The sequence below is a fragment of the Polistes dominula genome, unplaced genomic scaffold (genome assembly GCF_049000335.1).
Source record: "Polistes dominula isolate Pdom_NZ unplaced genomic scaffold, Pdom_raw_medaka contig_31, whole genome shotgun sequence".
NCBI classification, from domain to species: domain Eukaryota; kingdom Metazoa; phylum Arthropoda; class Insecta; order Hymenoptera; family Vespidae; genus Polistes; species Polistes dominula.
Genome location: NW_028300925.1, coordinates 4,620,047 through 4,647,818, shown reverse-complemented (window position 1 = coordinate 4,647,818; position 27,772 = coordinate 4,620,047). Strand labels below are relative to the sequence as shown.

Genomic DNA, 27,772 nt, shown 5'->3' with positions numbered 1-27,772 from the left:
TAGAGATCAGTTAAAGATACTGGAAAATAATAAATTATTTAGATAATACATTATTGTTAAGTATTTTTTTTTTTTTTAATATTTTTTTGGCTCTTTTTATATTATAATTTTTTTCATTGGATTACTAAAAGTTGATTTAATTTTATTATAAGTTATAGTTACTTTAATAGTTCTAAAGTTTAATAATTATTTTTTCTTTAATCGTAATTTGTTCTTCATATAACAGACTCTTAAAAGGTAAGAATTTTAATATATTATAAAATTATTTGTATATTTATTTAAAATGCAAGAAGTTTTAAGAGACCGCAAATAGCTAAATTTGAAAAAAATCAACCTCTCAGCTGTTTCTCGCTTTGTTATACGATAATTTTCATCCACCATTTACTTTATTTTGCCGTCATGTTCTTGAACTGGACGGAAACGTAGTACATCTTTCAAATTATCAAAACGAAATTTAAAAATGCAATTTAAAGGTTATCGTTTACTTAATACAACTTTTGTATAAATAATACATAATTTGTTTCTGGCTTACACTAATACTCTTAACGATAATAAAAAAGTAAAATATTACGAAAATTCTCACTGTAATTTTCTATTTCTGATGCGAATCCAGCAAAAAACTACAGATAGATCAAAACACAAGAAAATTTTTAATAATATTTGAAATATTTGCTGTTATAGGAAAAAATGATTTTAGGTTTAAAAAAGGGTTTAGTGGGATTACATTTTGTACACCCCCTATATTTTAAAATTATTTATTACTGCATTGTTAAAGATTTAAGTAATCGTGTTAAGATTAACACTGCAGAAAAGTATAATTAAAATGTTACCGAATACTTGTTAAGCAATTTATGAAAATGACATGGAACATGTAATGCATACAATATTCGATTATGATGTAAATTAATGTTTAATTGTTAAATAAGCTATTATAATTATTATTATCTTGACATAAATTAAAAATAAAGTGAAAAAAAGGAATATTTAACCATTTTATTAATATATAATATTCTATCTAGTGTATTAAGTAATTATTTACATATTACAAAAGTGTTTTACAATTAATGAATGTGAGCCAAATACTATGAAATAAATGGATGTATGAATAAATACACATATATGCACGCAGCATACATTGTGGTAAAAATATATATACTCATTACAGTATAATCGTATTTATTTATTGAATGTAAAGAATAATATTCATGTCACATAGCATTAACATTGAACCTTTCTTCTAAAGGAGCAACCTTCTGTCAATCGTGCTTTGCCACCAGTTGGTGTGCATAGAATAGTCCGACATCCGTCACACTCGACAGATTTTTGGGCATGTGAAAAAATAGTTTTGATAGCATAGCATCCAGGACACTTAACATCCATAAAATAACTATTAGGTTTCTGCACGAGTCTCTTTAACTTGTGCTTTCTTTTTTCCTCAATGGGACTTGGGTGCAAAAGATCACGAGCTAATGGCATTCTGGAATAAAAATATTTAATATAATCTTCAAGTTTGGAAATTCATGATGCAAAAATACCGTATACATTTAAACAGATTAGATTAAATTATTTTTTTAATAAGACTTTGATAAAAGAAATCGCAATATTAATAGATATATTGAGATAGCTTAAATATAATTAAAACAAATTTATGAAATATGCTGTATTAAATGCTACAAACATTGTTTAATCATTTCTATGTATGTAAACAATATTATTGTTTGAACTTATTTTTATGAGTTCTTAACATAATAAGGTTCTTAAATAGGTTTGATGTTTAAAACAATATATCTACTTACTTGTTTGTTTAATATTTCAATTTACATTCAATAATTAGGATTTTATTCATGTGATTATTGAAAAAAATTAACTTTTAACGACTCGTGGTTTCCGCTACATACACATCGCTTGCTTGTTTAGTAACTTTAATGGTTACGATCTAAAAGGACTAATACCCATCCTAGGAACATACAGTTTCCAGAATGGCACCACTGTAGTTATTCGTTAAGAATAAAAAAATACTTAAATCGTATTCGTCCAATACAAAGTATTGTATAATAAGTGATTTAATTATAATGTAATTATTATGCATAAATGTTCACAGACTAAATGCATATATGCATATGATTCATTTCTTTTTTACCATTGAATTGTATTTAAAAATTTTAATATTTTCAAATTTTTGATAGTATAAATTTCGTACTTAACTTTAGAAAATGTAACTAGAAAAAATGCACTTTTAATTGGAATTCAAAAGTGAACTATAATAGTGATAACATAAGTTTTATTTTAATTTGAAAATATTTGGAAAAAAATAGTTTTTGCTTGTTTCATTTTTTTATTCTGTCTTTGATTGTTTTTATTTCTTTTTTTGGGTGGTTTTTCATTTTGTTTTTCTGTCAGATTTCAAAAATCTAACATTTTTACTTAAAATGAATTGGAATGATATATGACGGTATGTTGAATAAAAAAAACAAATTAGATTATCTATTATTTGCATAAATTATAATTTATTTCCTATCTTTTTTTTGTTGCATGGTATTGAAGTCGAAAACGTAACTATTGTAGTATTAAATACTCCAATTATATACAGCCACTGTCATGATATGTAAGATTGATTTGAAAAATTAGATTTGCAACGTGTATTAATTTACTTTCCCAAATTGGATTACTAAGTTCAGGTAAAAACTGGACATATTCGATTGACGAATTATAAAATCCTTAATTACGATAGAGCAGTTAAGGATACCGGAAAGCAATCAATTATTTTATTAATATGTTATTATCAAGTATTTTTTTTTTTTTAAATATTAGCTTTTTTGTATTATTATAATTTTTTTTATTGGATTACTAAAAATTGATTTAACTCTTGATATCCCTAAAGCACGCGCGCACAGATGTTCAAAGAACATTTTTATAAAATTCATAATTGCCACTTGCACTTGATTGATTATACATTAATATAACAATCGATGTTACGTCTTTCAAAATACAGATCTTTCGGTTGTAAAATCGGTTATTATTTAATTACACAATTAACATTATTTTTTGCAAGGATATTTTTCCCCTTTTTTCTTTCTTTCTTTCTTTTTAAATATCTGCGGTGACAATTCTATAAACATTATTATTATATTTATTTATTGGTCGGCCGGACATTTTGGCCGGTTGATCGTTTAAATGTGTCGCAGAATGATATATATGTATAATTATCATGCGAATTTTAATTGCAGTAAACATTATTAATTATAATAAGTATCGAGGAATGATCGTACGTCCATTTTACCAATTAAAGAGAAACATTTTTTCTGGCGGTTATAAAGAGGTCAAGGAAATTTCTTTTTTTATAAATTACAAAAATGAACTTTGTTTCTTGTTACTTTCCTTTCTCTCCTTTTTTTACTTTTAATTAATGGACAGTAAAATGCAGAATACAAAAGTATTTTGTAATTAACGAATGATGTTTCCTATTATGATTTTGCATATACAAATTATTTGTATCTCATCAATTCGGATATGTAAATACGTGTCTTTCGCAATCACAATAGATGGATGATTTCTTGTTTTTTCTTCATTCTTTTCATCTGTCCTTATTTCTTTTTTTTTTATATATAAATAATTCGTTAAAGAAACACATATTAGAGTGATGCCTATGAAAATTCGGTTTCAAAATGCCCTCTCAATCTTTCTCGACGGAAGCGCTAACTAGCGGTAGAACTTTCTTATTAACTCGACAAAATGCGATGATTCTTTTCACAATTTTTCATTCTTAACTTTATTTAACCCCTCAATGAGACAATATATCAACCAAAAATATTTTTTTTAAATGTAATTCATTTAAGTAAAATAGAATATATTGAGATAAAATTAAAAATTATATATGCATACACTGAGACATCAAATATTTGTGTAGTAGGAATATTTTTTTATATTCTTACTATATAAATATTTAAATTCCTTACTGCATATATAAATAATCAAATAACATACATTTAACGAGTAATAAAACAGAGACGATGATGTTCAATTTTTGATCAATGTTAGAAAACATGAAATATTACAGATAAATTATATATATATTTTCCATGCTTGTTTTTTGTAATTCTCTTTCTTTTTAATTTTTGAAACATTGAAAACTGAATACATTCGAAACAAAATTAGAAATAAAAAATTATGAGACATTGTATCATTTATGAGCTATCCAACTTGAAAACATTAGGCACTACTGTTTCCCCTTTAAGACAATTTTATATTCCAACCTCTGAAATTACAGCATGATTAATGACATATATTAAGGCACTTAACTTATGACTACCATAGTTATTGTACTACGATTAATCCATCGGCTTATCCAATCGTTAACGCAACAAAATCATCCCCGTTGTTTTCTTGTGCCCAGTCATTGAAATTATCTGAGTATAAATACATACACATATATATTAAACTTAATAAAAACATTGTGTGTTAGCTACCATCACTCTTAAAAATTTGATTTTATTAAAAAAAAAATTATAATTAGAAATATTAATTTATTATTTTACTTAGTACTTATAAGGTACCTCACGAAATCATTATATATATATATAATAATAATATAAACGAGCTCTATGTTCATTTTTTACATACAAATAATAGAATACTTTCGTAATAATTATTAAATTATTATTATTAATAGGAAGATCAACGAGGGTTTTCTTAGGGATTCGAATCAAACAAAATGTTCGAATAAAAAGTATTGCAAATGTTTACATCGAAATAAAATTACAATAGCATTTTCCTTAACTCGTTGAAGTTAATTACAGAAAAAAAAAGAGAAAAAAACGAAACAATTCTTTTTCTTGTAAATGCGACAATTCATGACATATACGACGAATATCATAGGCAGAATACAAAATATTTTCTTTTTGTTTTGTTTTAGTAAAAGTACTAACTATATAACAGGCCGTGTGAATTAGGAAGTTTCTACTTTGTTTTCTTTTTTTAAATTTGCAGTAAAAACATTGTTATTAAAGAATGTCATTAATAATATTATAATGGAAGACACTTGTTCGTGTAATTATATCCTTCTTTTTTTAGGTAAATACAATTGATTACAATAAACTCCCGTTTAACGCAATTCTTATAAAACGTGCTATATACACAAAAAAAAATACATTATTTAGTAAATATTTTTATTTACTATTGTCAAATAATTAAATTAAAATCGGTCAAGCTATCATCCTGTTTTTTTTTCAATTTGCTATATAAACTACTTTTAACAATGTTTGACTACCTTAATAAGTAAAACGTACAAAACAAATTGAACACGACGATAACCATCATTATTTATATTACGTATAAAACATAACGTATTAACCGCGTTGTACAGGAGTCTACTGTACTATTAAAGTGAAAAAATTGGAGATTCGGATGATGATGACGCCATTAATAATAGTAGAATGAAAAATGAATTATTTTTCTAATTCTTTCATCTAAAACTTATACTTTGTATCCATGACAATTATGTGAACACAATTTTGTAGGCCGTTGGAAGTAGGAATAGATATATTTTGGGAACGGTGCGTCTTTTTTCTTTTCTTTTATCCAAACCATACACATATGGCGTTTGGATTAAAATGGAATCGTAAAATGAAAACAAGAAGAAAATATATATATAGTTGACAATGTTTTTAGCCAAAAATACAATGGCCATTACAAAACGACAAGATGATAGGAAGCTAGTTTATCTTTCTTTCTTTTTTTTTGCTTTTTTCTACAATACATAAATTGATGATTTTTTTTCTTTTTTTAAATATAAGATACAATATTCCTAAATTATAAAGCAAATAAAGAAAATTCTTAAATGCAAAAATAGTGATAGTAGCTTATAATAATAATTAGACCTGCGGATTTATATACATATAATATGTATATATATATTACGGTCTCCTTCCATATCGTCGCAAATAAATTCCTCAAATCTACGACTAGGTTAAATTCAAGGCACACGAAGGTGACCCCGTCAATTTGACGATTAGGTAAGCCGATGGGTTAAGACAATTTTTGCTTTATCAGCTCAACATATGCTTTATCAGTCTATCACTCAAGCGTCTTTACTTGTGCCATCACTTTGCCTTCCCACAATGGCAGAATCTCAGAATCATCTGTTATTTCTTCTTGTATAACTTTTACGTCTAAGTCTTCGCACTCAGTTTTAAAGAAATATCTGAAAAACATAACATAATATAAAAATGAAAAATAATTCTATTTTATTTATATGAACCATCCCATCCCTCTCCACAATATATTAGGTCGAGTCATAAGTAACTTTCGTTTTTTTTATCAGACATTTATTTTGTATTCATTAAGTAATAAAATTATATTAATTTATTATGTATTCGTCACTTAGCTGCATTAGAAGTTATTTATGACTCGACCTAATACATATAATATATTTTATTATTATTATTATTTATTGTTGTTGTAATTTTTGTTGTTGTATGCATATATATGCGTAAAATACGTATTTTAATTTAATAATAACATCTATACAGGATAGAATATTTAAATCTGTACTTAAATGTCTCACCCTGTGTGATCAAATTTCTTTTTTTTTTTTGTATTTTTTACAGATTTGATATGAATTAATTAATTATAATATACATACCGATAACTGCCCTTTTTCGGAAGGTATTCCTTAAATTGTTTTAACGTGACGTTACGACCAGGAATTTTGGTTCGATAAGGGAATTGCTCATCACAGAAACTGAACACAACGGTGGTGAAATCTCCAGCATCTTGTTTAGTCTTTTTTAACGTAGATTGATTCGATTGATTGCAACACTGACTCTGTACAATGGGATCATGTGCTTGTTTTGATGTACTTGCATGCCGTTGTTTACAACAACCACGTACCTTTTCTTCCTCTGCTAACCTTCTTCGTGCTTCTTCCAACTGAGTTGCCTGCTCATAGACAAAGACGAACATATATTTTATATGCATGCATACATACAAAATTAAAACTCTTTTAACACCAAAACTACTGAATCAGTTAAACTGACTAGTTTGAAAACTTCATTTTAAAATTACTTAATGTCAACCATTTGCATTTAAGAAAGTGTTCATACTTCCATTGTAATTTAAAAAAAATTAAATCTTAAAATCAATTAAAAGCTTCAGTTTAATTATTTAGAAATATGTATAACGTCAACACAGTTTTTAATACTGTACCGTATGTGGTTGTGGTAAAGGAGGCATTCCAGGATCAGCAACAAATGGTTGTGCAGGTACACCCCAACTTTCCCTACTTGTTCGTTCCAAGGAACCACTTCGAGATCCGTATTTTTTACCATGCCGGCTATGCTTAGTATCCGTTTTCTTAATATCTGATTCCTTCAACCAAGATAATAGACGAATATCTTTGCACACATTCAATGGTGGAGCATCACTTACAACGCTCACACCACTGTCCGTTAATTCTGTCATTGATTTTTTTGTAGAGGATCTTCTTGTCATATCTAATCTTCTAAATCTTTGATCATGAGCTGCAATATGTTGAAATACTTTCTGATGTAGTGGAACGAAGTAAGAGAGAAATTTATAAAACAAGCAAATAGATATAATATGTGTTATAATTTATAAACAAACGAACAAATCGTTAAAACTTTTAGATAAGAAATAATGTAATTAAAATAATAACACACCTTGAAGATAAAAATCCTGTTTATGGAGGGAATCTGCATAATCGGATGGCACGGATTTTGATTTAGGAAAGTAACCAAATTCATGAATAAGCTCACTACCTTCTGGAAAGTCGTGAATATTCCCGCTGTCCGCTGAGAAAGTAGAAAACACATCTTTTTCTTTTCTTTGTTTGTACGATCTTGGGTAACTATGCATGGGACGCCTTCTTTCGGGAGAATGTGTTCTAGGTGATAAATGACCAGGAGATCTGGAAGGTGTTAAATCCGACCAAACTCTTGACACGTGTTGATCTAAAATCGCCTGATCACTATCTTCATCCGTTAATGCTTTTTCTCCTAGAGCATCAGCAAGGTCTTTAGGAGCACTGTTACCAGGCAAGGCTTCCATGGAATTATCTATACTATGTAATTCGCTTTCTTGTAAATGACGATCAAGTTTTTCTTGCGTTTCTCTATCTCGTCTAACATCTTCCAATTTTTTAATAAGAACCTGTGCAAACTCTTCTGGGTTTGAAGGTTGCATGAGATCTCGTGGTACCCGTTGTGTTCGAGGTATGATTGCATGATGTGCCATTGGATCGCGATTTAAATTGGCTAATTCCTTCACTCCTCTAGATTGTCTCGAATATTGTTTTTTACTACGTTGTCTGCTGCCCATTGACATTCCATCGCTGAGAACATAATAATAAATTTAAGGTATTTTATAATTATTATATTGTTACATCGTCTACTCCACGTGTACACAAACGTGAAAAAAAAAAGAAATTTTTCCTGTTTTTCTTTCCGTGCAAAATAAAATAATAAAGTAAAACTTACACAGATGAGTCAGTGATGGATATATTGTCTGATTCAGTTCGTGCATCGCTGCTTAAGCTTTGGAGTTCTGAATCTTGTCTGGAGACTGGATTATAGGAAGAATATTGTGTGTGCAGTCTGGATACGTGCATATGATACGGACTAGCTCCATGTTGCAAGTAAATGCTTTAACGCCACGCAAAAACAGCAAACAAACGAAAAAAGAAACAGAAAATATATAAATAAAAATAAACTAATAAAATATAACTAAAATAATGTTATCATAACTGATAATGTGTTAAATAATAACTGATTAATGAATAAAACGATATTAAAATACGAGCATGCTTTACATTCAATATAAGGTTATAGGAGCTTTGTAAAAGACTATTTTCGTGTGAATCCAATTAACATATTATCTATGATCACAACAAAAATATTTTATATTTTATATATATATATATATATATATATATATATATATATATATATATATATATATATTATGTTATATTTAATATTAAATCAATTTTAATTTTTTTCGGCAAAAATATTCACACAAGCTTAAATATATTTATTAATAAAATTCAAGCATTCATACAAATGTATTTGATGGTGTCATAAGAACCATCGAAGCTATAAAATAAAAGCCAATACTCTTGAATAAGATGTAATAATTTATTTACCCAGCACATGCTTCTGGCTTAGGCCGCACATCCATTGCTCTAGTTTGTTGAGTAGCTATCAACACATTTTTGGTTAACCTCAGCTCACTTCTCAATTCTCCAGGCGTCTCACTCGCTGAATGCGAGCTGTGCACAGAGGTAATAAATTCGCTGTCCTCGTGTACAGTAGGTAGTAAGCTTGGTCCACAAGAAACAGACATTTCTCGACTAGAACCAGAGCTTGGACATCCACCAGAGTCTGGATTTTGGGAATTCTGTACATATTGGAGATACATTTCTGATCGAAGGAAGTTTGGATACGTAGTTTCATTGATGAGACGTTCCACTTGTATTTGTACAGCATCAAAAACCTTCTCATCTACTCTTCCTTCTTTTACACGACGATTAGCCTCTTTTCTTACATCTTCTGGTATGGCTAGCTGAGACTTGAGAAAAAATTTTCTGTAAATAAGCTTAACCAGATGATGTATTCTATCTGGATCACTTTGTTCTTTGAGGCCTTCACAGGCAAACCAAAAATTAAGCGGATTCGCATGCGGTTTGCCTTCTTGATCCAGGTACTTTCTAAATAGTTCCAGACCAACTGAATCCTGCAGTAAGGAATGCAGGTTTTTGGCCCACCGTAAACAAGGAGGAGACGAATCACACTCCATAGTGGTGGTTCTACAGCAACCTTCTGGCTCAAAACCCAACGGTGCAGAAGCATCGCAAGAACCCAATGCTGTTGGTGTTGCTAAAGAAGAACGTCTAGGGGTCAGAGCTGGACTCTGTGGACGGAACCTACTTACATGGCCTCCTGTTTCCTCTCCTATATTAATAAATTCATTTAATGTTGTCATTTCTATATACTACATCAAATTCATATTCGATATAAATAAAATTTACAAATTTTTCTTTATTTAATTCTTACCAGGCACTGGTGGCCTTGGAGAGTTCTCATTGAAGCAACGTGATTCGTTTTGCCGAGATCCACTCATCCTATCTGTTGTAGCCATCACGTACTATTTTATTATCTAAGCTTAATTGTGGCCCACGACGTCTCTTAGTGGACATGATTATTCCAAATCTATAAAAATAAAATAATATTAATATAAAATCTGTAAATGATATGTAATAAAAATGCAAACAAAATAAAAAACAAAATTATAGAAAATATTTTTAAATCTAATTTCTATATTCAGTTATGATAAACAATATAAGTACAATTATTCTATTGTAATGACATAGAAAAGGTTTACGTGTTTTCATTTAAGAAGCATTGTATTGTAAGTATATATTATTTTTGTTGTTATGCAAGCAATAGTGCATTATATATAAATAGTAACTATGTCAAAAATATTAATGAAAATGTAATAATAATGACTAATAATTAAAAATTGAATAAAAAAGACAAATGTATATAACTTTAGTTCTGTGAAATAGAAATAGAACCAAGCACAATAGTTCTCGCATTAGAATCATGAAACTCAACATCGACATCGACATCGACATCGACATCGACATCGACAACATTGACTCGACATGTCGACAAGGTCCCAATACTTTCGAACAAAGAACCTGAGCCTGGGCCATGGTTAGTGGATCGATGGAGCTCTGTGGTGAGTCATATACGAATTCTATACCAAGATTTTCTGTTCTAAAGAAGTATGGGAGTAAGGCTCTCAGTGTATGTGCTCGCGGTCTATCTTCCAGCAGTCTGCGCATCGAGAACCACCACTCGGTATACCCCTCTATTGGACTGCGCACCATCTTTGTGTAGTATTGATCGACAAAAATTATAATGAAATCCATTGAATTATCTAGAACTACCTAGGAAATATCATGATACATTGAAGAACTGTTTGGAATACTTATGGAATAAGAGACCGATAGACTGGAAAACTATTACTTAAGTTTAGCGGTATCAAGCTAGACCGAAGGGAACAAAAGATCTTTAAAGGTAGCCTTTTGTTAAGAAGAACCATAGAAATATGATTTCTTATAGATTATATTTTAGGTTCAATATACACTAAATCTCATCTTGTAAGCTTTGCACATCTTATACAATGAAGTTGTCGAAAAGTTAGCGTACTCATATCACTCATCGCACTCATTTTTAAATATCTTCATAAATTACGGATTGTAATCATTATATATAACTATGATAAAAGTATAATAACATTAGCAAAGATAATGTTTACCATATAACTAGTATATAAGGTAGTAATAACATGTGATAAAAAATGAATATTTATATATAATTTCAGAGCGCTATATTTACTTATGTTTTTTAGTTTCGCTATCATTCAAAGCAGCGAAGCACGATGAATGGAAAAATGTAAACTCAAGTTCTATGAAAGAGGAAGTATGAAATGAAAAGCTGTCATAATGAATCATCTCACTCCACCGCACTCTTACCTGACTCAAGGGATGGTGAAAAGCTTACATACCATTTTGACGGTTACCCTCTATAGGTAGACTTGAAATATACACAAGCTAAATAGGATCCGTTATGAGATCAGTATAGGATGCTATTATGAATTGTTATCGTCTAATATAGATGATTCTTCTATCTTTCCAAGTATGCGATACCACTCATCGCAGCACTGAGCAGCACATCGATAGCACTGCTCGCAGTAAACTGAGCTATGGTAGCGCGTCCTGGCCAGGACTGAGGGCTACATCAATAGAAGGGGGTTGGAATAGGTAGGGAGTATATAAAATCCTGACAGTGAGCTGTGAGCTGCGCAGACTAGAAATCTATACTCAAAGGTAATAATTGAAGCGGGCTGAAGTACGCAAAGAATTGCTCAAACTATATCGGTGTATTGGTACATTGGTGTATGAAGTATATAGAGCGTAGACTTCTATTCTCATAAGCATCTTATATAAGAATGGTAATACTTTTTTCAAACCAGTATGTATAAAGAGATTAATATCTCACATTTTGTCTACGCGAAGCATTAATACATCTTTCATCGGTAAGAAACTTTCATTCTTATCATGTAAAATACTAAAATACATAGAGCATTTAGTTCATTATGACCAATCATGATTTAATACTTTTATTTCCAGCTTGCATCCAATACTTTTATTTGCAACACCAATATGGTGCCACTGAACAATATAGTGTTAACCCTTCGACTGCCACACCGATATTGATAGATATCTATCGCTATGTCTTGCCCAGGATACCATAGTATTATTTTTATTATTTAAAGAATATAATGGCAAAATAATAATAAATTGATGTTAATAAGTAATTTTAATTGTTCAATAAGGCACTTTTTATTTCAAAATATCTTCTATATGTCAGTCATATTCAAATACACTAACTTTCAATTTTTATTTAATTTTTTACAATTGTAAAAGGTTCATACACTCCAGTCATCAATGACCATTTATGGTGTCTTAAGAGAAACCATGGCCCTTCATATATGACCAATATGGCAGTCAAAGTGTCAATAAATCACAAATTTACTTTTATTTTTAATAATACATTAATTTCATTCAAATAAATGATATATTAATCATATTATAATAGAAATTGATTTCATTTTGAACATTTCAATCTATGTTTCTGATTCAGTAATATGTATATCTGTTAAAAATTACTGTGTTAAATAAAAAAAAATTAATTAATAATATTAATTAGTAATAATAATTAATAATATTAATTAATAATTAACCAAAAAAACAATTATACATACATATTACATTGTAAAATTTTTAAAATGTTTGTTATTACCATTTTTTTTTTATAAGCAACTAATTATAATAATACAAACATATTACTTTTTCTCGAGTAATTTGGCAGTAATACTTGGTTTAGAAATTAAAAAATACTTAACAATATAAATTGTAACTCTTTTCCATCTTTATACAAGTTTTTCACTTCAAAATTAACCCTTTTGTATAAATCATTTTAATTTTTGTACTAATCAAATTTATCCTTCAATTTGTTGTTAATTGTTTATACAGTGAATTTGGTTTGCAAAAAGATAAATGTTATTTGCAAAAGGATTAATTTGAAATGCAAAAAGATGTATATGATATGTAAAATGATTAATTTGTAGTAAACAAATTTATACACTTATATACTACTTTCTTCAGATATATCAAATTAACCAAAGCATACAAATTTGATCGATAGATGTCGCGTAAATATATACAAAGTATCTACATATATATATGCATGCATGCATATATGTGCGTGGTGGTGGTGGTGGTGGTGCGTTTGTGTGTGTGTATTATTTTATGTATATATGATGATGATTTAACTGAATATCGTAAGGCATACAAAGTTTTCAAGTTTAAATGGCCTTTAAAGCGTGAAAATAATGATTTCAATTTACAGCTTAACCACTTCCCCACATGTACCACCCTCACTTTTAATTTTGCTTAATGATGTCTGTCGGTATAATTATTTTACCGGCGGCACTGTAAGATATAATTATACGCCGGCGAATACACTCGGGCGTAGAAAACTCGTTGATAAAGTCGATCCACTAGATAACTTTTCCTTCACCCGCAGATAAGAATCATTACATTTTTAAATCTTTAACTACTAGTAATTATCGACAATATATATACAATACAGTTTTTACACACACACACACACACACACACACACACACACACACACACACACACACACACACACACACACAGCCCTTTTCAAATAAACTTCATACTCTTCAGAAAATACAATATTTCTACAGAATTGTTTAATTTTCTTGCAATCTAAAATTCAACTGGTAATTTATTTGAACAATTTTTTGAGTTGTTTCTTTTTTTTTACTAACACTTTAATTTGCAAAAAGTTTGATTTAAAGTGCAAAATTTATATATATATATATATATATATATATATATATATATATATATTTATTATACAACAAGATATATTTTAAATAATACTTATTAATGATTCAAATCAATGATTTTAATCCATGTAGCATACAAATCGGATCTTACTTTATACTTGACTTATAAATATCAATTTTATTTGATTCAAATTGGTTTTCAATTTATTTCAACCTTTGTGGATTAGTTTTGTTTGACACTGACTTCCCTTCCACCTACTATTTTTCCCCTACTCCTTCATTCCAACATATCTCTTTTTTTCTTCTTGCCGATTTTTCTAACCTCTTTCGAAAAGGAAATAGTTGAGGCATATAATACGAGTAAGGTTTTACTGATATTGAGATTTTTTGAAGCGTATAAAGAAGTTGAATCCATGAAAAGTATCAATACCGTTCATCTGGAAACATTTCTCGGTTTTCACTATACTAAAGAGAACGATATTAAAATGAATGCATGAACGACTTGAAGGACCAAGAACGACAAATGGATACCAGAAACCTGCAATACAACCTTGATAACACGCGAGGTGCGAATATAAAGCGGTTAAATTTAAAAATGTTCCTTTTGCGCATATAACTTTCCTTACACATTTTCTTGTGTGTATATGTAGCAAGTTTCAAACATATATATATATTGGGTTGGCAAGAAAATAATTTCGGTTTTCTAGTGTGAAATAAAATTCAATTGTTTCTAAACTAACAGTTGTAAACAAAATTATACAGAATTAATTTCTATAGCAACCAAAAAGTGTCAACTACCAAACCTCAAAAGAAAAAAAAATTCTAACATTAACAAAAGAATAACGATACAAACATAACGCTATCTATTGGTGCAAGTCGAAATTACTTTCTTATATATACTCTATATATATATATATATGTCGGTAATTATACAGTGAACCAATTATAAGTCAAGAATTAGAAAAATGAATTTTATGATTTATTTTATAAAGTAAATCATAAAATAAATTTGTATAATTCTTTAACTTAGGCCTTTATTATAATGACTGACATATATATTTTCTTTTCATTCTACCGAGAATAGTAGAGGCACATCGGGAGCGCAGATGATAGTCGATAGGGAAATGGAAAGGATGTGACGATAAAAATAAAAATAAAAATAAAACAACAACGCCACTTTGAATACTTTTTAGTTTCTTGCGAAACAGAAAGAGAAGAAAAAGAAAAAAAAGAAGAACCAATGGCCGGTGGTATCGCATGATCTTCAAACTACTAACTTCATGGCATTATCACCATAAGATTGTTGTTCGCAATGAAATCATTTTTCTTTCTTTTGTCCAATCCAATCAAACCCAATTGCGAATCGAAATCAACAAGAAAAATAATTCAATAAAATTACTTAAAATAGCTGATATAACAATTTCTTAAAATTACTCTGAATATACACATATAAGTTTGTAAATAATAATAATAAAGAATAAATTATATTCCAAAAGGGATTATCGGAAATAAAATTCGATTTTATTCCCAATGGGAAAGGAAGGGAAAATAAGATTAGAGACTAGTACATAGATTTTGCACACTAAATTCAACTTTTTTACAAATCAAATTCAACCTCTAAGATACGGTAAAGTAAAGGCAAAGAAAGGAGAAAACATATTTTGAATGAGTGCGTTATTTAGGAATTACAATTATTTCTCTCTCTGTGCGCGTGTATGTGTATATGTGCCTACGCGTTCTCCTATATGCGTATATTTGTATGTGTGTGTGAAAGCAAAGAAAAAAAAGTATAAAAAAAAGCACACCGCAATGTTTACGAGGATAGTCCTTACGTTCACCGAGCTGAATCGCGTCGAGCTACGCTGGAAGGGAAGCAGGTCTCTCTCTCTCTCTCTCACTAACTCACTCACATTCTCTTTCTCTCTCTTGCTCGCTATATTCCCCCTCTGCTTCTCTTTCTCTTCTTACCTGTTTCTCTTTCTCCCCCTCTCTCTTTTTCTCTTTCTTCAAGCTCGAGTCTCTGGAGCGTCGAGAGAAAGAGAGAAAGAGAAAGAGAAAGAGAAAGAGAAAGAGAAAGAGAGAGAAGGAAAAAAGAAACGGATAAAAAGAGGGTCGGGGAAGACGTAGGTTGCCCGGGCGGCTGCTGGCTGGCGGCATCGCTTGATGTACGTCGGGTCCGTAATTACAGGTTTTCGGAACGCTTCGCTCAGCCAAGCCATGCTGCTCGAAAGTCAGGCCCCTTCTTTCGCTGCTCGACATATCGGGTGTTTCAAATGTACGCTCCTTTTATGAATTTATTTGAATGATCGAAATCGAAGAATGTCAAGATTCATGTAGTTGCTTGGTATATGTCCGAAATATTAATGTAGACGAATAAACCCAAATATTAGGTCCTTCACCGACGTATTTGATATGCATTAATGAGCGACCATGTAAATTTTGACACTCTCTAATTTAGATCTTTCATGGTAACATAAATACAACGTAATTTTTTCAAAATTTCTTCGATCATATTTACAACATTTCTTACATGTTTATATTATTTGTATTTATCACGTATGTATATGCATACGAATGTATTTGGTTATCGTTCTAGAGGTTTGAATTGTTAAAATTATTAAGATCTCGATTGATTTATTTAAAACAATAATAAAAACGCTTAAATAAGTTTTGTATACATTGATATATTATTTTCTTAATAATTGTTTAAATAATTTCAATAGAGATTAGTAATGTTCTATTTTTTTTTATAGTAAGAGATATGAACAATTTCTAAATGATATAAATTTGAATTAATTTGATCATAGATAATTTTTTGAACGAAATAATGTATATTTGTGTGTGTGTGTGTGTGTATGATGTTTTCTTCAGAATAAAGTTCGTAGCTTCCCACATGAAAAGAAATGTCGGCGATATTCGTTTGTCACATATACGGTGATTTGTTTGAAAGAGCGGATTAAAGAATAGCTATTGTCCTATTGGAAGTATGAATGAACAACAACGATAGAGAATATGTAGTAGTTCATATGAACTCCATTGAAGATTTTTTTCAAATAACACTGATTACAGATACTCGATAAACAAGCACGTTAGATGATAAAGATATGTTTAGTTAAAGAATTGAAACGAATTACATACAGCTCGTCTGTATTCTATGGAACGTTACATTTCCAAGAAGGACACGCTGTACGTGCAGGTAAGATTTTCTTCGCCTGTCGAAATGTCAGTGAATACAAAAGCGAAGAGGATAGAGAGTACACTTGAATGCGACCGGTCCAGCTATCTTCAAGAAAAAAAAAAAATACACAAAATAGATAAAGGAGAAGAGGAAAGACGATATTCTTAGTGAAAAGAATAATAAGATTAATCTATTATCCTTAACTGACGTTCTAAGAATTTTTCCGACCATCAAATCACGATCCTTTTTATTCAGATAATACAAAAAATAATAATTATATTTACTAATCCAAATGATATATGATGAATTAAAATATGTTTTGAACAAATTTTTATTTTTGTAATATTCTAAAGCACAGACAGGTATGAATGACGGTATAATAATAATAATAATAATATTAAAGTTACTTTATTAAAAATATTATATATATTTTATTTATTAATTAAAATCGATACCGAAAGATATGAGAACGCAATATAAATCAAAATTCAAATTATAATTCGGTGTTTAAATTAGAGAATAAAATACTGAAACTCTTTTAAGAACATAATTTTTTAACGTTTATAAAACGAAAGACTCACGTGCGGCTTACGATCGATTTAACCCTTTCAGGCTGTTTTCGCCACTATCGACAGACCCGGACCTTTCTTTTCAAAGCAGACTTCTTGCTCCCTCTCTTTCTTTCTCTCTCCTCATTTACCTTTAAGTATTTGGTACTACTTACCACCGCACATCTACCAAAAGTGCACGAAAATTCTTTACTTTCATGTTTGGAGTACGAACTATAGTAAGCAACTTCAATTACTGTATGCAATTTAAGAGCGTGGAAATGTACAACTTGGTGTGTACCAAGAAATATTTATGCTAGTTATGAAAATTTTATTTTTACGTTATCTTTCTCTCCCCCCCCCCATCTCCATTTCACTACGAATATCGTTTATTTTAAAATAATATTTTGAAATTCCTTTTTTAATTCCTTGGATACATTCGATGGCCGAAATTCGTCATGCACTTTTACCTAACAATAAGTTGAAACAATAAAAGATAAGTGAATAATTACAAACTAGATACTCTGTGTCGAGTTACAATATATTTTATAAATTTAAAAAGAAAGTTACTTATAACCTTTTTTTTTAGCTACTCATATAAATGATGCTAATTCGTTAGAAAGATTGAAATGTTTCAATTATTTCATATTACGAGCATAGAAAACTTTTTTTCGTATTGCTTACCGAAAATATTGTACTAATATTTATTAGACAATTAAATAACAATCTCGAAAACGTAAACAAAATTGTGAAGCACTTACGTGAGTTGGAATGAATGTTTCACTTATATAATCCCAAATCAGTGAGAGCACACACAATAAGCATTGGTTTTATTATTGGATGCCGATAATATACGAGAAAAATAATAGATAGAGATATGTCACACAAGCGTAACGAAGAACGAAAGCAATGGGGCTGCTACCGGTTTTACAGAAACGTTTCAGTCGCCGGCATCGCAACATCGTTGGCGGTACGCGTTCGTTGGTGGTATATCAGGAGCATTTTCCAACTACAGGCATTGAAGTCTCCACACATCAACGATGTATATACGGTCGACCGTCCTCGGTAAGACTGGTCTCTGTTGGATCGTTCTCGCGCAGGACTACCACACTCTTTGCAGAAATACTTGAGTATCTTACGTTCCCTCTTCTATTGTATTTTCTAACTTTTAACGTTTCCTTGCTATGCCGCCTTTGATCAATACCGCCAGTTTCGTTACATTCCAAAATCCATAAAATCCAAATGTATTATATTGACGGTGCCGCCGACGATTGTTTTTGATCAGAACAAAAAATCCTTCCACAAGATTTCACAGATAATGATTTATTACCATTAAATTTGAAACATCAAACGTAAAACCAGATGCTAACTTAAAAAAAAAGAAAAGACGAACGAACTATTCACAGTGCATACAACTGTAGTGTAACGAATTGTAATAGAAAGAAAGCACGAGAGAGAAACATGGTATCCTGCAGAGCACGAAGGACACAGTAAGACCGAAATTATGGTGACCGTAAAGGCCGGTATCTTTGAACTGTTTCTTACTGTGCTTTTTCTTCAATATCATCAGCTACATAAAACTTCAAAATTCGGAGGATCCAAAAATATTGAATTGGACGGATTTAACTATTGTTCTTGATTACAACAAAAGATCCTTTGAAAATATTTCTTGAATCATTATTTATTACTCATTGACAACATTAAATATAGTATATAAATGTACATAAACGTTCGATGTAGTAAACCGTAATAGAAATAAAGCGAGAGAAGAACTCGTCACCCTACACAACACGAAGAACACGGCAAGACTGAAACTATGGTGACCGTAGGAAGGAAAGGCACCGTCAGCCCCCTATGCCTCATACCCTGTACCACAGAGAAGACCGTTTCTTCCTTCTCACTCGCTTCCTCTTTCTCTTTTCATCTTTTTCTAACCACCTTTCTTCTTCCTGGTCTGTCGTCTTCGTTTCTACGCGGTTCTCCCTACCTTGTGACACCCTCTCGCCGCGCTTTCTTCTCTTCTGTCGACAAGGTAGGACAAAAAGGTGATATAGGGTTCAGGTATAAGGGCAGCGGATTCTAAAGAGTGGGTCCATGGTCTCGAAACCCGAGATTTTTCGGACGTGCCGCTTTTACTGATGATCCGTTCCATCCTTGTATCTTTTCATGACAAACTTTAATCCTTCTTCCGCATATCCCCGCGTTCTTTTTATAGCTTTGATTTTTCCGAACATTCTCAAGCAAATCTCATTAAATATGCTTTTTCACTTTCGAGTGTACCCCTTTTTAATCCTTTCAAAAGAAACTCGTTGAAAAAGTTACTTTAACTTCGAAGATCATTCCGCGTAGAGATATGTAATATTATACATATATACATATATTCAAATAAACGCTAACGATAATTCATAAACGAATAGTCAGATAAAGTTCGTTAGATCGAAGAATAAATGAAGGAAAGTCGAAAAAATGATAGAGTAAGAGGACTCCTCTCTTTTCTCTCTCTCTCTCTCCCTCTCTCTATATTCGCTGTTACGTCATGATACCGAAATAGAATGAATTCTCGTTTCTCAAGGTGGTCGGTAGGAACCTTGAGAAAAAGCACTCGAGACTCTACGTTTTGGAGAGGGGTTGAGAGAAGGATAATAATAGTAGTATTATATCCTAGATTTCAGTACAAACACGCTGAACTTAAGGGAAGGGTCAGAGGTGGACAGAACGTAGAGGTGCTTTGGGGTGGGGAGAGCAAAGATTACGAAAGAACAATAAGTGCGCGTAAAGAAACGAAGACTTAATGGTGCGTTTACACGTACTCAATAGAGACAGCCGGTGTGCGTATAGAGACGGGGTGGGATAAAAGGAGGGCGGGAGGGAGGGAGCCGGTCTCGAGACGAGAAAGCACGAGGGAGGGTTAGCCCGAAGAGAGGAAGGAGGAAATGTTCCTTTGATCTTGCCGCCGCACGCGATATTACGCGCGCGCACGAACGCACGCACGTATATTCGACGTTTGCATGTGGAAGAAGAAAGCGGCACGGCGCGCAGCAAGCTAGCCAGCCAACCCGGCATATACCCAACACACAACCGATATACGCCGCCGATTTAATATATCTTCTTTTTTTTTTTCGTTTTTCTTTTTTCTTGTTTCTTTTTTATACTGTTTTTTTTCTTTCCTTTTTCTTTTTCTTCTTCTTATCTTTCGTTTAGTTTACTTTTCCTCGCTGAGATCAACTCTACTCCTTCTTCTCTCACCCTTTCGGTGGATACGTGTAATAATTGTATATATTGTTAAATAAAATAGTTTCAAGTTACTAGTGCAATCTTTTTCAACGGAAATTGAGCATCTTATTATATGTCATTTGTTAACGATAACAATAGCAATAATATCTCTTTCTTTAGTTTGATAGGTAAATCATTATATTGTACAATAAAATGATAATGTTACCAGTGCCATTTTGTTTTATGAAATTAAAAGCATTCTGTAATGTCAATAATTTTGCTTGAATCACTTCTTCCTCACGCTTTCAATGTATATACGTAATAATTACATTGTAGAAATAAAACACGTGAAATGGTCAAAATGATCGTATTTTGTTTAATTTTATCTAGAAAAGTCAAGTTTCTGAATAAAATATAATACTGCTAAAAACACACGTACATAGTATGTTTTGTTTAAGTTTTATATGGTCTCCTTACAGTATAAAAACAAATTTAATTTTATAAATCTGACATGTAATTAAGAAAATTGTAATATTTGCGAGAAATGACATTTCTTTACAACTTTTCATAAAAAAGAAGCATGCAATGGTATTCGGAAATATATTAACGCACATAGTATTTGTGTTTGTGTTTTACATATTCTCTACAGTCCTGTTATGTATATTTATATTCACATTTATACAATTTTTTATTATGATTTTCTTGATTTCCATTTTAAAATCTTAATTATATATTAAATGTAGTAACAATTCAAACTACATTCATTATTTCATAATTTGTGTTTATTATTTAGGAAATAAAAATATGTATCAATTGTATGCATGCCTCTATATATACTAATTTAATTTCTTTTTTTTTATTTTTGATTAATTTATTAAAAATGTTTATTTTTAGAATTTCCTTTTCTACTTTCTGATTGGACTAAAACGTGCGGTCAGAAATCGTATAAAAAAAGCGGAAGAAATTCGGAAATTATTTAGTAAGTATCTTTACAACGAACAACATACGTTTTGTATGTTAAACTAGAATAAACTTATTTGAATCCAGGTCTCTCAAATATTTTCCAAATCTTTATTTAAACCTATGATGACAAGCGTACCGTCTCGTAACAAATTGGTGACAGCGGTAGAGATTTTGTGAAAATTTAGTTGTTCCGTGGAACACCATTAAAATGTCTCTTTAGTTAAGATGTAAGATTGGAATCTTGAGAATAAGAAGTGTTCTATTGATACAGTAAATGATTAATTTTACCTTATGTTTGTTTATACAAAAGTATTAAATATGATAATAGAAAAATCTAAAATAATATTTAATTGAATAAGTTTGCAAAACTTAATTAACAACAAAATAATAATAATGTCCATTCTTTTAAAACTTATTAGCGCAATTTTAACCGATTTTGAATTTTTTTCACAAAACTGAAAAATTTATTTATGATAATAACAGAATCACGAAATAATATACTAATAAATGTAAATAAAAATTAGAAATAAATTATTATACGATAAGAAAAATGAAATAGTATTTAATAAGCTTAACAAATTAATTAAAATATTAAATGTACACGAATTCTGAGAATGTAAATATATCCACAGCCGATAAATTTCATAAATGTTTATATAATATTGTTTTGTTTATCTTAATACGATTTTGATACACTGAAGAACGAATTAACCGTATTATAGGAGGGATTATTATACGTTCTAATCAAATTATTATTGTGATGATACGCTGTACATACTGAGAGAATCAATGAGCTTATATGCGCTCGCGTGCATGAATATACGTGTACGAGGATTAAACAATGTATTATCATATAATAAAAAAATGCACGAATGTTTAACTAAATGTATAATATTTATAGTACAATAACCTCATCGTAAAAACTATAGAAAATCCTTATATAATAAAACAAAAATTAATTGTTTAAAGAAATTCTTAGAAACATGTATATTTGTTTGTAATCAGCTGATTTTTGCAATGCACAAAATTCAGCATAAATATCATGTTTACTTTTGAGACATTATCAAATCCATTTTATGTTTTTTATTTTCTACCTTTTTCTATTCGATTCTTTTTTATTTCTCAATAGAAAAGAGAAAAGTTGAAAACGATAATTACAAAGTAGTGTAAACATATAGTTTAGATTTTAATAGTCATTATAGGCGTTCATGGATACTTATAATCAATGGAAGTAGTCGAACGTTTTGTACAATTAGTAGGTCAGTATATAGAAAAATATACAGTCTAAGTTCTTCTCTGTGGACTCTCTCTCTCTCTCTCTCTCTCTCTCTCTCTCTCTCTCTCTCTCTCTCTCTCTACATTTTTATTTGTAATAGTGTTTACAAATTATAAAGTAGTTGAAAAAAAGTGTTATTTTTTTAGAATTTTGCAAAATTTCTATAATGGGTGACGAACAATAATTATTTAGAACAAAATGTTTGATCTTTATCGATAGAAAAAAATACAAAAAAAAATATTAAATAAATATTATTAATATTTTTGTACGTGTATTGCAGAAGCATTAGTAGTCAGTTTTCGAGTAAAAGAAAATTAAATAAAAATTAAAATAAATCAAAGTAAATGAAATTGAATTGTTTTTCAAGAAGTTCCAAAATGTTTCAACAAGACATTATGAAAAATAATAATAATAATAATAATAATAATTTTCTATTTCGAATATATGTAGCTTTGATAATTTGGAACGCATGATATGTAAAGACTACAGGAAATATTTGATTCTGAAGAAATATTTAAGCATTGCTCCCAAAGGTCGATCGATTTCTAAAAAAAAAAAAGAAGGGAGGGAATACTTCGAAGATTTGAAACCGGTAAAGTATCGAGAGAGATCATGGCGATAGTCAACGTATCAGTAAGTGCGCGGGTAAACGAGCGTGTGACAAAAAAGACGGGTAACGAAGAGGAATCGGCTCAGGAACATCAACTGAAACTTCAAAGGACTCTTTGAAGCTTTCCGCCCCGGCGTTACTATTCCCAGATGTCGATGAGCCCGTATTACTATACCAACTATATCTCAGAAGTACACAACATTCTAAAATACATATTACATTGTACGATAAAACCGGTTTCCTTTTGATTAAAATATAGGCAAACAAACGCAAAAGTATCAAAGTAATAGCATAACTAAATATTTCTATCGTAAAACTTTTCCTTCGAATATTTTCAAGATAATAACGAAGAACGAATGAGAAAGATTTTCATAGTAGATAAAATGGATTCCCTATTTGTATCTACAGGATGGTTAAAAAAAAAAACTATTATAAGATGTTTCTTTTAAAACTAACAAAGGTATTTATTTCATGATTGTAGTAATTAAATAGAACGAAATATTTTAATGCAGTACTACATTTTATTTTTTTATTATAGATATGATTAAACAATTAAACTTATTTTTATCCGCGATTGTATATTTAATAAAAAAATCGCGCGAAAATATCAGGAATCGTTTTAATCTCATTGAACAAAAAAGTAAGGTTAAGAGGGGGAGGGAGGATAAAAGTACTAGCAAGGTAACTTACACTTCGCTCCTATACACAAACAGAGAGGGGTGGATAATTACAACTAGTAAAGGGTGACGACCGTATCTTTTTTCTGCTCAATTACTTTCGTATAACGAAATATGCTCGGGAGTTCACAATTTGATGATAGTTCGAACAGAAAAAATTCATTTTTCAAAAATGATCTACAGTATTTTTCAGTTGAAATAAAAATTATGTGAACTTTAAGGCGAATGTTATCTTGAAATATTATCAATACAAATAACCCAAAAAAAAACTCTAAAAACCAAATTGATTTACTACTTTTATATAAGATAAAAAATCCCATTTTCGATTTCCTATAAAAACAGAATACCTCCTTTAAGATATTAAGTTAAATGAAATAAAGTAAAGTAACGTGATCGATGATTCAATTGAACCTTACCATTTGATTTTGAATAGTGTTAGGATACCAATTTGGTAGCTGGTGAACCTAAAATAATCTTCTTTTAAATTATCTAAAGTCAGACTGTGTTCTTAGAAACGGCAAGTCGTCTCTCCTACTACATGACAAAGTGGCGCGGTAAATGCAGCATGTCGCTCGTTGCTGGCTGCTACTGCTGCTGCTGACTTCACGAAAGAGAAACTAGAAGCGAGGAACGACGACGACGACGACGACGACGACGAGGAGAAGGCTCGTACTTCTAACGAAACAATCATCGTTGCTTTAAATAAAACTACCGCTGCATTCGAGGTCTCCATCGTTTTACAATCATCCATCCGTTCCTATCACCGTCGCCAGCCACTACACCTCTTTTCTGTCTTTTTTTTTTCACAAACGAAACACTCAATGCTATGTATTCGTTTATATTTCGGTTTTATTGGAAATTCTTTTCAGATGAATACCGGCAAAACTACGACCAAAGTACACACCATGCTTTTTAACGATTATAGTACAATTGATTTAATCAAAAGTTTTTTTCTATACAAATTGTTTATTATAAAGTATTCAAAACAAAATATTAGATTTTTAGTAATATGTGACAATATTTGCAATTAAATCTTGAATAATAAGCTCTTCATTAACTTTGCAAAGTATGTATCCAAAAACCTAAGTTTTACTTATAAAGCAAATTACCTACATTTGTATTGTTCTAATACATTCCTATACGTATTAAAAGTTTATTTCATCAATACTTAAACAAAATAAATAAATAAAGATACAATTAGAATATTAAAGGAACTTCTTTAACCACTGATCTATAATTCATTTATATTTCATTTAATCTACGGCTTAAAAATAGTATCTAACATATACTACATAAGCTCATTAAATCTATTATTTGATATATAATACATCTAATTAAATAGAGCCTTAATAAATGAAAATGAATATTAAATTAGATATCAATTTATATTTCTAATCTAATTTTAAATTAGTTTTTGATTTACACGTTGAAATCAAAGATTGTACATGGTAAGAAGAAAAAGTAGTTTTGAATAACATAATCTTAATAACTTAATAATTCAAAAAAGCCTTGTTATATATGTCTTTAAATAAGTTCATAAAACACATTGATAAAGTTCCTATTAATTTCAATATCATTTTCTTTTCTAAACAGAGCATATAAATACTTCATATTTTCCTTACAAACTGGCTTAATAATAATAAAATAAAACAAGCAATGTATTTTCATAAAGCATTAATAGAGTTCCTATCAATCTGAACACATCATAGTGAAGAACACATGACAATATGTTTTTTTCTACACGAAACGTATAGTTGACCCATGTTTCCTTTACAAACTGGCTTCATCCCCTTCTTGTCTAAAGTATTACTTTGTGCTCCTTCCCTTTATTCTTATACCCTCTGGGTAAAATGCAAACTGCAGAAGCAGCACCAGTAGGAGAGAGTGAGAGAAAGAAAGAGGGCCAGATAAGAGAAAGAAAGAAGGACGGAAGGAAGGAAAGAGAAAGAAAGAAAGAAAGAAAGAAAGAGAGAGAGAGAGAGAGAATACTAACAGAAGTGACATAGAGGAGAGTAGAGGAGGAGAGTGGGGTAAAGACATGATGGACAAAGCCAGACGCGTAAACATAATGAGAGAGAAAGAGAGAGAGAGAGAAAAAATCACAAGACGATGAAGTAGTGTAGTTGGAGAAAGTAAAAAAATATCACAATTGTCACCCCTATCTTGAATTTTTTTAAATACGTTAAAAAGAAGATCGTTAGAGGTGAATAATTATGAAAACAAATTTGATATATTATAGATGTTTAACTGAAATGACACAAAACATCATTTTCTGTATATAAACCTATCTTTCTTTCTTTCTTTCTCTTTCTCTCTCTCTCTCTCTTTCTAGGAAGATGAGAAAAGGCGCGCAATAATAGTTTGTCTTACGAATAAATGAATGTCTTAAAAAAAATTGAATGTAAAAAAAAAAGGAAAATAAACAAATAATATCCAAGCAAATGTAACTGAAATATAAGATCGTACATGTGACTTACTGTTTTCGTAAACGGTAGAGGTCGTGTTTACCAATGCCACGACGGCGATGCGTTCCTTCGATTAAGCTGGAGGACGAGGAAAAGAAGGTGGTGGAGATGGAGGTCCATCCTTCGAAGGGTCAACTCGAGTTCGAGCTAAGATTCGAACGGTTAAGCTTGCACATCGCGTTTTACTACCACACTTTCTCTTTCTTAGCGGCCTCTTTCTTCTTCTTTTTTTTTCTTGCTCTTCTTTTTTTTCTTCTTTTTTCTTCCTTTTTAATTTTTACTTTCGGAGCAACAACGATCCGATATAAACTTCTTCATTACGATAACGACGAAAGGACGATACACAAACCATACACGAGACGAACGCACGAATGAAGGAACGAAAACGAATTTACTTACGCAGAAACGAATAAACGCACGAATGAACGCATGCACGATGAGACGCACGAACAAGTAACCGCAGCACAACCACACAACACCGTCGACTCCGCACCAAATGGGAATCCTCGTAAGAAACACATATACCACTATACTACCACTACACCACCACCATCAAGATACAACAATACGACAACGACGACGACGATAGCGACGACGACGACAACGCAACGACGGCGATGAAATTTTCAAGGAGTGGGGTATAGGTGAAGTTGTAGATAATACGCGTGATCTCAAGAAGACGACAGTGAATGCGCTTCACCGACAGGACGGTGATTCAACAGACGTATTATAGTGTACAAGAATTTTCGTTTTTATAAAGAATTTCTTTTTTATTTGCGATGATTTTGTAACGATTAATTTGAAAATATTCCAATGACGATTACTGTGACTGCAACGACGGCGGCAACGACGATGACGATGACGATGACTACGAAGACGA

The 27,772-nt window shown here is 30.5% G+C and overlaps 2 protein-coding genes and 2 long non-coding RNA genes across 8 annotated transcripts; 2 read left to right on the top strand and 2 right to left on the bottom strand.

The window, feature by feature from the left end:
* Positions 1-16: 16 nt before the first annotated feature.
* On the top strand, positions 17-8,813 carry LOC149032972 (uncharacterized). The gene is made up of 2 exons (XR_016176182.1): positions 17-237; positions 8,530-8,813. It is a non-coding gene; the product is annotated as an uncharacterized LOC149032972 (long non-coding RNA).
* Positions 1,160-2,074, bottom strand: RpS27 (ribosomal protein S27). Its single transcript, XM_089171406.1, has 2 exons — positions 1,797-2,074; positions 1,160-1,477 (listed from the first exon to the last, which is right to left on the bottom strand). The coding sequence occupies exon 2, from the start codon at positions 1,474-1,476 to the stop codon at positions 1,219-1,221; it is 258 nt and encodes an 85-aa protein (XP_089027532.1). The 5' UTR covers position 1,477; positions 1,797-2,074; the 3' UTR covers positions 1,160-1,218.
* Positions 6,048-27,772, bottom strand: Axn (protein axin). 5 transcript variants are annotated; one of them, XM_089171405.1, is made up of 9 exons: positions 26,905-27,772; positions 10,068-10,223; positions 9,158-9,965; positions 8,493-8,657; positions 7,677-8,347; positions 7,204-7,517; positions 6,889-6,936; positions 6,641-6,822; positions 6,048-6,199 (listed from the first exon to the last, which is right to left on the bottom strand). In XM_089171405.1, the coding sequence occupies exons 2-9, from the start codon at positions 10,150-10,152 to the stop codon at positions 6,073-6,075; spliced, it is 2,400 nt and encodes a 799-aa protein (XP_089027531.1). In that variant the 5' UTR covers positions 10,153-10,223; positions 26,905-27,772; the 3' UTR covers positions 6,048-6,072. The 5 variants fall into 5 exon arrangements, with proteins under 5 accessions (XP_089027531.1, XP_015190087.1, XP_089027530.1 ...); XM_015334601.2 differs by having other exon boundaries at positions 6,641-6,936; XM_089171404.1 differs by lacking the exon at positions 26,905-27,772 and adding an exon at positions 11,555-11,756 and having other exon boundaries at positions 6,641-6,936.
* Positions 11,946-13,800, top strand: LOC149032971 (uncharacterized). Its single transcript, XR_016176181.1, has 2 exons — positions 11,946-12,117; positions 12,212-13,800. It is a non-coding gene; the product is annotated as an uncharacterized LOC149032971 (long non-coding RNA).

What these genes read in the sequence shown, in the direction of transcription:
- RpS27 (XM_089171406.1), bottom strand. Translation starts at nt 1,476, where the DNA reads ATGCCATTAGCTCGTGATCTTTTGCACCCAAGTCCCATTGAGGAAAAA.
- Axn (XM_015334601.2), bottom strand. Translation starts at nt 10,152, where the DNA reads ATGGCTACAACAGATAGGATGAGTGGATCTCGGCAAAACGAATCACGT. An exon ending in TCCATCACTGACTCATCTGT is followed by an intron (nt 8,348 to 8,492) that starts GTAAGTTTTACT and finishes TTATGTTCTCAG; the next exon opens with CGATGGAATGTCAATGGGCA. An exon ending in CCGAAAAAGGGCAGTTATCG is followed by an intron (nt 6,200 to 6,640) that starts GTATGTATATTA and finishes TATGTTTTTCAG; the next exon opens with ATATTTCTTTAAAACTGAGT.